Below are 12551 nucleotides of genomic sequence, written 5' to 3' on the forward strand. Positions count from 1 at the left end.
AGTCGGGGTATTAGAAGTGTATTTACAATGCTATACATTGGATTGCATTCATCACCTGGGTAAACAGCAGATCCCCTCACATTCTACTTACATCCTCTCCTTAGCTGTAGGAGATATAGCCTTGATATATCCACTGAGATCTCCTACTAGTACATCAAATTCAATATATAAGTTTGAAAAAGAAACCCAATTCATAATCTTTTTCTACATTTCTCCACCGAAAGCAGTAGCTTTCCTCTCAGCTTTCTTATTTCTGCTAATGGAACCCAATCAACCAGGTGTCAAAGTCAGGATTGTCTGGGCCCTCCCTTTCTTCAAACACTTTCAATTCTATTTCTTCCTGCTGTTGCTGCTGCTGCCAGATGCCATGCAATCTCATTACCTCCTTGTTGAGACTATTGCCAAGGCTTCCTAACTGGTTTTCCTTCCTCTTGTATCTTCTAATTTCAGTCCATCACACAGACTTGCCAGATAAATATTCCTGAAGACTATCTCTAAAGATTTCACTCCCCTGCTCAAAAATCGTTGATGGATCCCCTCTGCCTAGTAAATAAATCTAAATTCTCTAACCAGATAGTCAATGCCCCTTATATTATGTCAGCTCCAGTCAAACTGAACTCTGATGACATTTTATTTATCTCTCTATGAAGAAAAGGTGCCCTTTTCCTTCTGTTAGCTACTACAGTTAATTTAATGTAGGTCTCTTCCTCCCAACACTTGTTGGCTGTTTGAGGACAGGGACCATATCTTGGTATCTCCCCACAGAAAATAACACAGCAGTGTTTGTAAAAGAAGGAAAATAAGACTGCAGAATAAAACCAAATTAAATTGAGGCTACAAAATAGTATTTCAATTCTCTTTCGTGCAGATGTAGTCTTTCCACAATGTGTACATAAAAATAACATCTATTTATTACCTGTTATTACATTTATATCTGGGTATTGGCTTTCACACAGACCAACAGCTTTGCTATCCCTCTCAAAAGCCTCTCGAAGTTCTTTCTTGACTGCTGCCGAGCCACATAATCGGTACAGGCCTACTACCTAGAAATAAAATTATGGCCACGTTATGGTAAATTGGATAAAGAGAAGATATTATAGTTTAGTATGTATAAATCACATGAACTTGGCAATCTAATATGTTCTGATGGCATTTAATTAAAAACATCTCAAACATAGCTTTTGAAATCTCACCATCGACTATACGGATTATAGTTATAGTTATATAGTTTCATAAAAAATTATATTCTTTCCTTTAAATTTGAACAATATACTGTGACTTCTGTAATGCTGCCTATCATATCTTAAGCAAAGATACAATCCTTACCCTTTAGGTTTTTTTTTTTTTTTTTTGCGGTACGTGGGCCTCTCACTGTTGTGGCCTCTCCTGCCGTGGAGCACAGGCTCCGGACACGCAGGCCCAGCGGCCATGGCTCACGGGCCCAGCCGCTCCGCGGCATGTGGGATCTTCCAGGACCGGGGCACGAACCAGTGTCCCCTGCATTGGCAGGCGGACTCTCAACCACTGCGCCACCAGGGAAGCCCCTTACCCTTTAGTTTTACATGCTCAAACAATATCTCCATGCCCCAAGATGTTGCCCTTTCACATGTTTTGCTCTAGACTGAAGTAATACAGCACAGCAGTTAAACTAGGGTTTTGGATTCATAAAGCCCCACACTATCACTCCTTGCTTGGTGAATCTGAGCAAGTTACTTAATCTCTTTAAAACTCGAAAAAAGTATATTTTTGAAATAAGGTTCCAGTATACTATTTGTGTAAAGTTATCTTTAAAAAAAAAAAGTTTCTGAGGAAGAAATAAAAATAAATCTAGGATTTTTTAACTTATCAAATTAATTGATTATAAGGCAATGAAGGAAATTCAATTAAAATAATATATTAAAGGTAAAATAAAACTTCTAGTTCAAAATGTATATAAGATGCAAAGACACCACTCACTCTCCCCTCAACCTACATTAAAAAGATTTGTTTTTTAAACACTGTTAGTTCAGTATAAATTCACTAAGAGGAAATCAACATGGTATCTTAAAGAGAAAACATGCCTGATTAAGCAATTGGAGTTTTTTAAAAGGATAAACCTTCAAGAAAATTGAGGAAAGCGGTTGTCACCTATACTTCCACATCAAAGACTATTTAGGAAGTTTAATCACCTTGAATTGAAAGAAGTTACAGATAAAGAAATTATTTCAAGACAGAAATAAAGTGAAAACACACAGTGCAATCCCCAAGGATTTGAACTAGGAATCACTTTAAAATGCTAAAAGTGATCTAGAGGAAGAATGCAAATGAAATTTCCCAGTTTACTTATGACAACCTCTTCTGAGTTTTTAAATAACTGATAGAATACACTACAGAAAGTGGGTCTCAATATAGGAAAGCGTCAGTAATGGATACATGGAAATGTTATCCAAAATACTTGCGATGACAAGCATTAAGTATTAATTGAAAGATAGTAAAGAACCTACAACTATTTCTAAGAGAAGGTAATTCAAGGTGCTGCTGCATTCAAAAGAATCAACATGATATGGGAAATCGAGGAAGGTACTGGAAAGAAAATTCAAATTTCCTGTTCTTATCCACATTCATGTTACATTCACATCATCACAAGAAAGAAAAGTAGAACGGTAGATGATCCAGACAATGAAACTAAAATATTAAACAGGATCAAAGGAAATGCTACCACATGAGAAGAAACTAACTTGAGTACAGCCCTTCTGGTGTATGCACACTTAAGTGTCACAAAATTTCATAAGGATGTATCCTCTTAAAACTTGAGAAAGAGATGAACCTAGAACAAATTAAAGAAAGCAATACTTCAATAGCAAGTAATAAATTAATGGAACATGTTATCCCAAAAGCTGCAATTACAAATATAGTTTTAAAGGTGAATAAAAGAAGGAAGAGCTAATATAGATATGTCAGGCAGGGATATTTTAGGATATATCCCTACCTTCAGAGGCTGACTTCTTGAATCAAACACTTGAAGTACATGCTTGATGCCTCTATTGAGGACAGAATCTGAACCGGATGGACCATGAGGATGATTTCTATACTAATTTTTCCTATTGGAAGCAGGAGACAGGTGGTAGTAGCCTTCAAAGTATTTCGAAGATATCACAAACCATTTTTTGTCTGACTATCAAAACCTGATGTTCATTGTAAAAAAACAAGAATAAGTACTGACTAGAGAGGTAAACAAAATTTAAGCAGTATGCTGCTCTGAAAACTGCAGGCACAATCAGCCTCTTTCTGTGCGTGTGTTGGGGTGCAACAGGGAGAAACAAAAGAGACAAAACAAGAAAAGGTGTTGAAAAAGTGCAGCTCCAAACATACAACTGTAAATTTTTTTTTACTTTTTATTTCACAGGAAATAATTCTTTATTAAAATAAAACTTTCTAAACTTTAAGTATAGAAATAAAAAGCATTGCTAAAAATATTTTCTTGGCATTTAAAATCAGTTATTACAGTCTTATATACTTGCTCTTTATAAAATATTTTCAGAAAATAGACTGTAAAAGTACAGCGTTATTTGAGTTACTTATTTTAATATACAATTGTAAAAGTTTCTGTTTAAATAATTAGCTTTAAAGTCTGCCTGATCTCTGGCCTCCCTACATGCTGCGTGGAAAAAAAAAAAATACAGGAAACAGAGGACCTTAAGAAAAAAGTAACTGGACCAAAAGTTGGATTGGAAACTGAAGGCCTCACTTCCACCCAGACAACGTAAACTTGACTTGATGGAATCACATATCTGAAAAGAGGTTTCAAAAATTCAAATGTCCTACCTCTCAGCTTCAGGAAGCTACTGCATCTATTTTTATTTAATATAAGCAAAAAAGACCCACAGAGATTAAGTGACTTGCCCAACATCACACAGCCAATGATGGATGAGAAACCAGAATCCAAGTCTCTTGTACCTTTATACAAAACTCCACTAACTTATGCAATTTCTATCATTTCCATGTTAAATTCAAGGTAGATTATTTTAAGTTTGCGTCTACATTCTTATAAAGAAATCATATTTCAGATTTTGTGGTATATATCCTCGATATTTTTTAATGTATGTTATAAATTCTGATAGCACTAAAGCAAAATACTTCAGAACATAATGATGCTTAGGCTTATTTTGTATTGCAAAAAATTAGTATAAATAATTACTTATACCTCATTAATATCCTCAGTCATACACTGTTTCTCATTGTCATAGTCTACATGTATAAATGAAAATAAAGATAAGGTCTACTAACTAGTTAACATGTACATATCTTGTTACAAATAACACCAGGTTTTTTGTTTGTTCTAATGAACTGCTTTTACCTTCTTTAAAAGGAAAAGAGAATGAGATGTGCTTTTATTAGTAGGACCTCTCCTTATCCTCCATGCTATCCCAAAGGTAAGACATGGATAAGCTTATGCTTTCCAAAGAGTGGAACTGAGGGAGAACAGGGAATAAGGGCAGGGAGTTAATTTTAGGAGTGAAACAGGGTTATAATATTCACTGTCGAACTCTCTACCAAAAGAATGTCAAAACATTCAGAAACATTCCTTAAATGAATTAGGCTTAGCCTATGTTATCAGCTCTGGCTTTTCCTAGGAATGCCATTGTAAAGCAATCTTCATCTCTAAGTATAAGACCATGCAGCTCTGCATCATAACATAAATTATGGAACCATCTAGCACACTTTCAATCACTGACAACATAGGTTAAGGCATAAATTACATCCTAAACAGCAATGGAATAAAAATAAAGAATCGGAATGAGAAAAAGTCTAAATTGGATTTTTTTTAACTTACCTTGAACTCCTTCCCCCAAGACTTACTATAAATAAATTTAATTATTACTCAAATAGACAGATAAGGGGGCAGTAGAGAAACACAGTAAAATAATACCTGACAGCCTCTCTTTTCAATTTCCATAATACATTTCTGAATCAGGAGTGGTACCATCAAGCCTATATTTTCTTTCTCTACAACTTTTCGAATATCAACACCAAATATTACTGGTTCTCGATTTATATCTAGTCCGTGAAGTGAATTCTCCCACTGTTCCAAAAGAGTCACTTTCACATAAATAAGACCTCTAGGTTCAAGTTTGACAGCCAACTGATGTGTCTTTGTCACTCTGAATAAGGTGGGAAGAACAACAGTTCCATGACAACACACTCGATTTTTTCTTGGAGTGGGTTCCCAACTGAATACTACTAATTTCAAATGCTGTGCATTTTCAATTTCTATGTTGAAAGTGTGATCCATGTCTAAAAACGTTGTCCGACATGTGAGCAAAGCTGTTCTGGCTTTGTTTACTGAATCTACCTGAATTGCACAAAAGACATCTTTTGAATCTATCCGAGGTGGTTTTAAATCCTCAGCACCATAGAAATGCACACTCATGAGCCCAGATATGTACTGAGAACACTTAGGTTGATCAGAAAAGCTATAATGTCTAAAAGCATCAATGTCTATTTCATTCTTGCTACAACTATTTGGAATTATTTCTTTTCCTTTTGCAAATTTGTTTTCACATCCATGTTTGCTAGATTTAGCTATAAGTTCAGGAGAATCTCCATCACTGAGGTAACCACTTTTGCAGGAATACTTAGAACTCACAGAGGTTTTCTTCTGGTAGCTGTGCTGAGAAGACACACTAGTATCAAGATGGTACCGGCTTATAACATTCCTCTTAGCAGCTGTGGTTGTGTTCCCAGAAGGTAGAATAACAGCATTATGAATTTCTTGCCAGTTACATTTAGACAAGGAAGGAGTATTATCCGGACTGTTTCCATAATTCAAGTTTCCTTTAACACTTAGTTTCCGGCTAAATTCTGGCAACCTTTTCATTCTCATGGAAAGTTTCCTCACAGTTCGTGGAGATTTTATTTTATCCGGGAAAGACCAATGAATTGAACTGCCTTTTTTCACAGGGCTAGGGCTTGGAGAAGATGGTCCTGCAACTCCCAAATCAGGCTTATTTGTAGCAGCTACTATCCCAGGACCTTGAAAATAAAAGACATTATAAGGTGAAATGTTTTGATTCCTACTTTTATTTTTACTTTATAAAACACCAATTTAACAAGCTCTCACATGGACACAAATTCTTCCCTGTCTCATCTTAAGGGTGAGATTTAGTCAAAAGTTTAGATGAATCTCCATTACCATGTTCAAGCAGAATATCAAGATCTACAAATGGCTTCCGGTAGAAAGAAATATCTCCCTCTCCATCTGCCCTTCTATTCTGACGCTTTGGAGGAAAGGTAATATAGGTTCCTTTTAAATCTTTCCCACTGCAATATACTTCAGTGAGCATGTGTTTATAACTGTAAACAGTGAATATCAGAGAAAACTAGGAAAGCTTCCTATTTTAATATGTTCATTTTAACATATTGAAACATTAATTTCAACATGTTTCCCATTTTAATATGTTTATTTATAAATTCTACCTAATATAAGAATGATTCCTCTATATTTACAACACTCTAAAAACTAAATTTCATCACATAGCATTGCTGGTTAAAAAAAAAAGTTAAAAACCAAACAAGTGTATAATTTTGACAACTAAGAGCCAACTTAATTGGCTCTAAAATTCTATTAGAACGGGCTTCCCTGGTGGCACAGTGGTTGAGAGTCTGCCTGCCGATGCAGGGAACATGGGTTCGTGCCTCGGTCCGGGAAGATAAAACCTCCCGCGGAGCGGCTGGGCCCGTGAGCCATGACCACTGAGCCTGCGCGTCCAGAGCCTGTGCTCCGCAACGGGAGAGGCCACAACAGTGAAAGACCCACGTATCGCAAAAAAAATTGTATTAGAACATATCACCAAAGATTATATAGAATGAACTCTAGTTAATCAAGAATAACTGAATAATGAATATCATAAACCTACCTGAATAATTTTTTAAATGTATAGACATTTTCTTTCTTGTATTATCTTTATGCAATAATTGCGTAGAACTTCAAAAGCTAAATTAGGGCGTTTCTTTGCAATTTTAATATATTAAATGACAGTACAGAGATAAAGTATGTTTTCTTATAATTTTGAATTTTCATAAAGTGTTAAAATTCTTTCGAATTCTTCTCCACACAAAAATAGTTTTATTTTTTCCTAAATGTCAGAATTACTCAGGTTTACAATAAAACATTTTTTAAAAATTCAAAAAAGTACAAATAAAGTAAATAATAGCCCACATTGCCAAGAGATTAACCACTATAAAACCGCACTACCGGGAGATTAATCATGGTAAATATTGTGGTGAAAATAATATTAAAAGTAGTTTCTATTGTTATTAAATTATTAATATTTAGTTATTATTAAAAATAATACCAGCCAACATTTACTGAGCTAGACAAAGTGTGAAAAATTAATTTAATAATTAGTATGAGCACACCCTCATTTATCTCTCATAATAACCTTAAGAGGTAAGATACCATTACCACCCCATTCTCCAGGTAAGGAACCTCATGCATGAGCTAATTTGTCTAAGATCACAAAGCTGGTAAGTGGAAGAATCAGGACTCAAACCTAAACACAGGCTTTCAGAATCTATGCTCTGAAGTACTACGCTTTCAGTCTCTCCATCCTTCTAAATAATTTTCTCTCCATACATATACATCAAACTGATTTTCAGATACCTTTTCTCAACTATTATTAAGAAGTTAAAGTATTCCATTTAACCTTAAACTTTCAATCCCCCCCCAAAATAAGAATGTAAAGACTAATCAATTTCATTTCAAAATCTGAACCTGTTCCTAGTAAGTTTTCAAATTAATAGAACAAAGTGAAAGTAACTTCTAAAACTCTGTTGGTATTATCCCAATTATTTAAAATTTAAATTAATTATTCATACTTTATTTAATAATTCCTTATAAAGATCCTTAATGACCCTAATATCAGAGGTTACTCTATGTAATACTACATTTGACAAGTAAAATGAGAAAAATGTGTTTATTCATTTCAAAAATCAGTAGATTAAATGAACTTTCTTTAAAGTATTAATATAGTATTCTCCCTCCACCCTTCAATGTGTCCTATTGACAAAGTAGTTTCTTTGTAGAGAAAGGACTATTTTAAGTATGCCTGCTGGGCTTTTCTGGTAAGCAACTAATAAGAAATGGAGTGTTTGATAAACTAGACAAAGCGTTCCCTTGTACTGTAAATTGTAGTACAATTCTACTGGTTTCCTGGTCTAAAACATTCTATAGTAGTCAGAGTCCTACTGTAGTCTACAATATATTTTGTCATGGCCTAAAAAAGCTACTCAGTATATGAAATTGCTCTAGGTTTTATCAAATCAATAAAGAGTTAATCTAACATACTGACTTTTTTACATATTATGCATTAAATATCTCCTACTGAAGTCCTTACCTAATTATTAAAATGAAATACTGTATTTGTTAGCAATTTCTCCTGCAGACAAGACTGAATTTATTTTTTTTAAATGCTTTGTTTTTATAAAATCCAAGAGCTGAAATATGACCAATTTGAACAATCACTTAAAATTAAACCAAAATTATACTAACCAAATCACAGATTAGCTACAGCTTATAAGGGGAAAACATAAAATGAAAATCTTTAAATATAAATTTATGAACCAGGCTTGAATCAATTGAAACTGGCACACTCCTTCAGCATCTAGAGCAGTAACTGGCACATACCAGAAACTCAGTGTTTATTGAATAAATGAATTAACCAATTGTTAATTGTCTATAAATTGGTAAACCTTTCAGGAAATACAATATAGAAATTACCTATACTAGTTACCAGCTAAAAAGACCAAGTAAAGATACTAGTAATGGATCCTAATGAAGCAAAATAGATCATGATAAAGATCACTGCAACAGTAGTAGAGTCTATTAACACCCAACATTAAGGAACCAGTCAAACAGATTAGGGCACATCAACTCAATTAAATACTTTAAAAATAGGGAAACAATCATAAGATTAACCTACATGTAACAACACAAAATATAGATAGCAAGTGAAATTAGCAAAAACCAAAAATAGTCCACTATGTCAGCAACTAGGTAAAAGATACATAAACAACCAGAAGTTAAAAGGGAAAAACAAGTCACAACTGTGTTAGGATGATCATAAAATTGTCATTCATATTAAAAATACTTAAACTTTCCTATTTCTTAAACAAAAAATTATTTTGAAATTCAACCATTCTCTTTGCCTATTTCTCAACAGATTTCTGCCAATGTTGCTAAAGAAAACATACCACTTTAGGTAAATGACCTTTCTGATCAAACTAAAGCAAAAAGATGACATATAAACGAACTGTCCAAATACTTCCTTTGGTCAACTTAGGAACGTGCTTGTTGTAATAATATACTTAAGAGAAGAATAACAGTAAGAAAGGAGACATAATTGGCAGCCCTACTGTACTTTCAAATTTGGGTGGTTTTTTTGTTTTTTTGGTAATGTCTGTCAGTCTTTACAGATTCACAATTTGCCACAAACATAAAATAATAAAGTTTAAAGACAGTACTTAAAGTGTATATCACTTTACAGACACTGGCTCTCTAATGTTGCTCTTATACTTATGCCCTCTTGCCTTTTCTGCACCATTCCAGACCCATCACTATCTGTCTGCCCTACTCCTGCAAGCCTTCCTTATCACTCCATCCTGATCACAACCTCTGTTCCAAACTATTATTTTATAGACTATTTATTCCTCTTCCCATCCATATTACAAAAGAAACACACATTTGCTCTGGAAAACCAGACTACAATTAGAAATGCACACACACAATTTTAATCCCAACACAGGGGGTAAGGATGGGTCAAGCATTAACAGTTCCAGGACAGCTTTTCATTGTTTCTTTCAAAATTGACATCATAGAGTTCACACTGTTTTTTAACTCACTTTTTTTCTTATCAATATAATATTTACTCCTTCTCCTCATACCCCTGAGAAAAGGATCCAAATGCAAGTAGATTACTTGTAAAGTACAAAAAGATCAGCAAGAAAGTGAGAAAATTCAGGAGAAAATTCAAGGTGAATTATCAAGCCTGCTACCACTATGGGCACCTGGAGCTTAACTTCATGAAAAAACTCTGGGAAACAATATACAATTATCCCACCCAAGTGTGGAGGGAGCTGGGGTAGGCCTATACCAACTCCTGTCAGTCACTTGTTGAGGGGCACTCCCAGGATGTCCTGCAGGAGACTCTCTAACACTTTGGAAGGAGTCCTCAAGTAGAGATGCAGATACTGATTTTTGGAAGTAGGCTGCCTCCATTTAAATAAGTAATAAAACCCAAGGGATATGGACAAGTACTAACAGCATCTTCTATACCCCACATCTTTGACTACTCTGTATCATTTGAAATTTTATAAATTAAAATGACTCATTATATAGAACTGCTTTCTATTCAACATTTAATAACTGCAACTAAAAGTACTTAGGTAGTGTTTTCTTGGGTAGTGTGTCTGGGACTAAATTTAAAAAGAAGCACACCAGAAATCAAGGCAATCAAGTGAAAATAACACCATTAGGTTGAACTATATGAATTGCCAGGTTTTTGTTTTTGTTTTCAGACCAAAAACTCTTAAATATTGGCAGTTTCATATGGTTCAAACTAATACACATCAAACTTCAATTATTTCCCTTCTGGGTTCCATATCTATTGTAGCACCTATTTGCAAGTTCTTTACTTCTACCTCTCCTTTCTTTTTCTCTTCTTCCTTTCCTTTGTTTCTGAGGAAATGTAGGCACAAAAGTGAAAACTAATGACTGCTAGTATACTGAATATACAATTTTTCATTTGTGGCCAGACCAGGTGTGAATGAATGAATGAATAAATAAATGAATGAAGCAAAACAAGACATACATGAAGAATATATCTCTTCCAGTCCCTGAGACTCCATTCTTTCAACTAAGAGAAAAGTAATTACTGCCTCAAAGGATAGACATACTAAAACCACACCATACACACTAAAAGTTGGTGTAGGACTACCCCAGCTCCTTCACCCCTTACAAAACCAAGTCTGTAATAGGAATAATTAAACCACCATGTATATAAAAATGTTTATAAACCTTTTTCAGTTTTATTTTCATGAAAATATACTCACTTTGTAAGGAAAAGTACACAGCTACAATAGACATCTATATTTAGTTTTAGATACTGCCAAAGAATTGAAAAATGGAAGAAGAAAAGGCAGATATATGATCATCTTTACCTGCAAAAGGAGATTTCAACGTGGGACTCTCCTCTACTATTATACCTTCTTGTGTCTTGTGTCCATGCCTTTGCTTGTACTGCTCCACAAACTCTGTGGAATAGATGGAATCTATAGGATTTATTTCATTTGACTGTGTGGTCTGAACACCGCCTGTGTGTTCAGAAGAGCACAGCAAGTCTTCAGTGTGCTGCTCTTCTTTCATTAGGTCACTACCAGATAATACTCTCAAACCGACATCAGGAAACTTCAGAACAGCAGAGTCTGCCTCCCCAAAACTCAAGGCATTTGAAATACCAAAGTCATCATCCTCAGGAATGGGGTTGTACCATATTTCTCCTTCATCATCTGCATCATTTTCCTCATTAAAGTCTAATGAACAGTCTCTTGATAATGAAGAATTTGTAGCAGTACACACCATATACGTACAATATTCTTCAGATGATTTGAGGAAAGGTCGTGACAGCTGCAGTTTAGGTAGAGAAACGGGTGAGATGGATAAATGACTTATATCTTGGCATTTCTTATTTTCGTCTTCCAAATTAAAAGATCTCAGAGTACTCTGATATAGCCAATTGCGTTTCTTTGACACAGTGATGCTATTAAGTGGCTTATGACCCCTGAAGCCAATATTATCCTTCAGATCTTCAAGTTCTCTTCTCTTCATTGAAGACTCATACACATTTTCAAATAAGTCTGTTTCAAAGAAAAAAGAAGGCAGAATATAATGCCTGGCATACCAAGAAAGGCATGTCACTTAAGACCAGTTATTAAAATACTATTTTTAGGGGCTTCCCTGGTGGCGCAGTGGTTAAGGGTCCACCTGCCAACACAGGGGATGCGGGTTCGAGCCCTGGTCCGGGAAGATCCCACATGCCATGGAGCAACTAAGCCCGTGCACCACAACTACTGAGCCTGCGCTCTAGAGCCCGCGAACCACAACTACTGAGCCCGCGTGCCACATCTATTGAAGCCCACACACCTAGAGCCCGTGCTCTGCAACAAGAGAAGCCATGACAATGAGAAGCTCCCACACCGCAACGAAGGGTAGTCCCCCTCACCGCAACTAGAGAAAGCCCGCGTGCAGCAACGAAGACCCAATGTAGCCAAAAATAAAAATAAATAAAATTATTTAAAAATATATATATACTATTTTTAAAAAGATAAAAAGAAAGAAAAGTAATATTAATCACATTCAGAGACAAAAACTGAACAAGACAAATTTTGGATTTTCCACCTAAACATGATTTCTATTATTTAGATATCAGACTGCTAGTATAGGTATCATAAGAATTTTAAGAAAAAGGATAAACAATCTCTGAGACTGCCTTTATAAATATCATAGGGCTAAAAAA

General features: G+C 35.0%; 1 protein-coding gene across 5 annotated transcripts in view; it reads right to left on the reverse strand.

The window, feature by feature from the left end:
- Window positions 1-12551, reverse strand: part of SYDE2 (synapse defective Rho GTPase homolog 2) — a 41128-nt gene that overhangs the window by 18007 nt on the left and 10570 nt on the right. For 4 of the 5 annotated variants that reach the window (XM_060024664.1, XM_060024654.1, XM_060024674.1 and 1 more), the window contains exons 2-4: window positions 11197-11892; window positions 4910-6012; window positions 917-1043 (exon numbers count right to left, since the gene is read on the reverse strand). In XM_060024664.1, the coding sequence (XP_059880647.1) occupies window positions 917-1043; window positions 4910-6012; window positions 11197-11892 (1926 nt within the window). The remainder of the gene's footprint in view (window positions 1-916; window positions 1044-4909; window positions 6013-11196; window positions 11893-12551) is intronic. The other variant, XM_060024685.1, reaches the window with a different exon arrangement.

The sequence above is a fragment of the Delphinus delphis genome, chromosome 1, assembly GCF_949987515.2.
Source record: "Delphinus delphis chromosome 1, mDelDel1.2, whole genome shotgun sequence".
NCBI classification, from domain to species: Eukaryota; Metazoa; Chordata; class Mammalia; order Artiodactyla; family Delphinidae; genus Delphinus; species Delphinus delphis.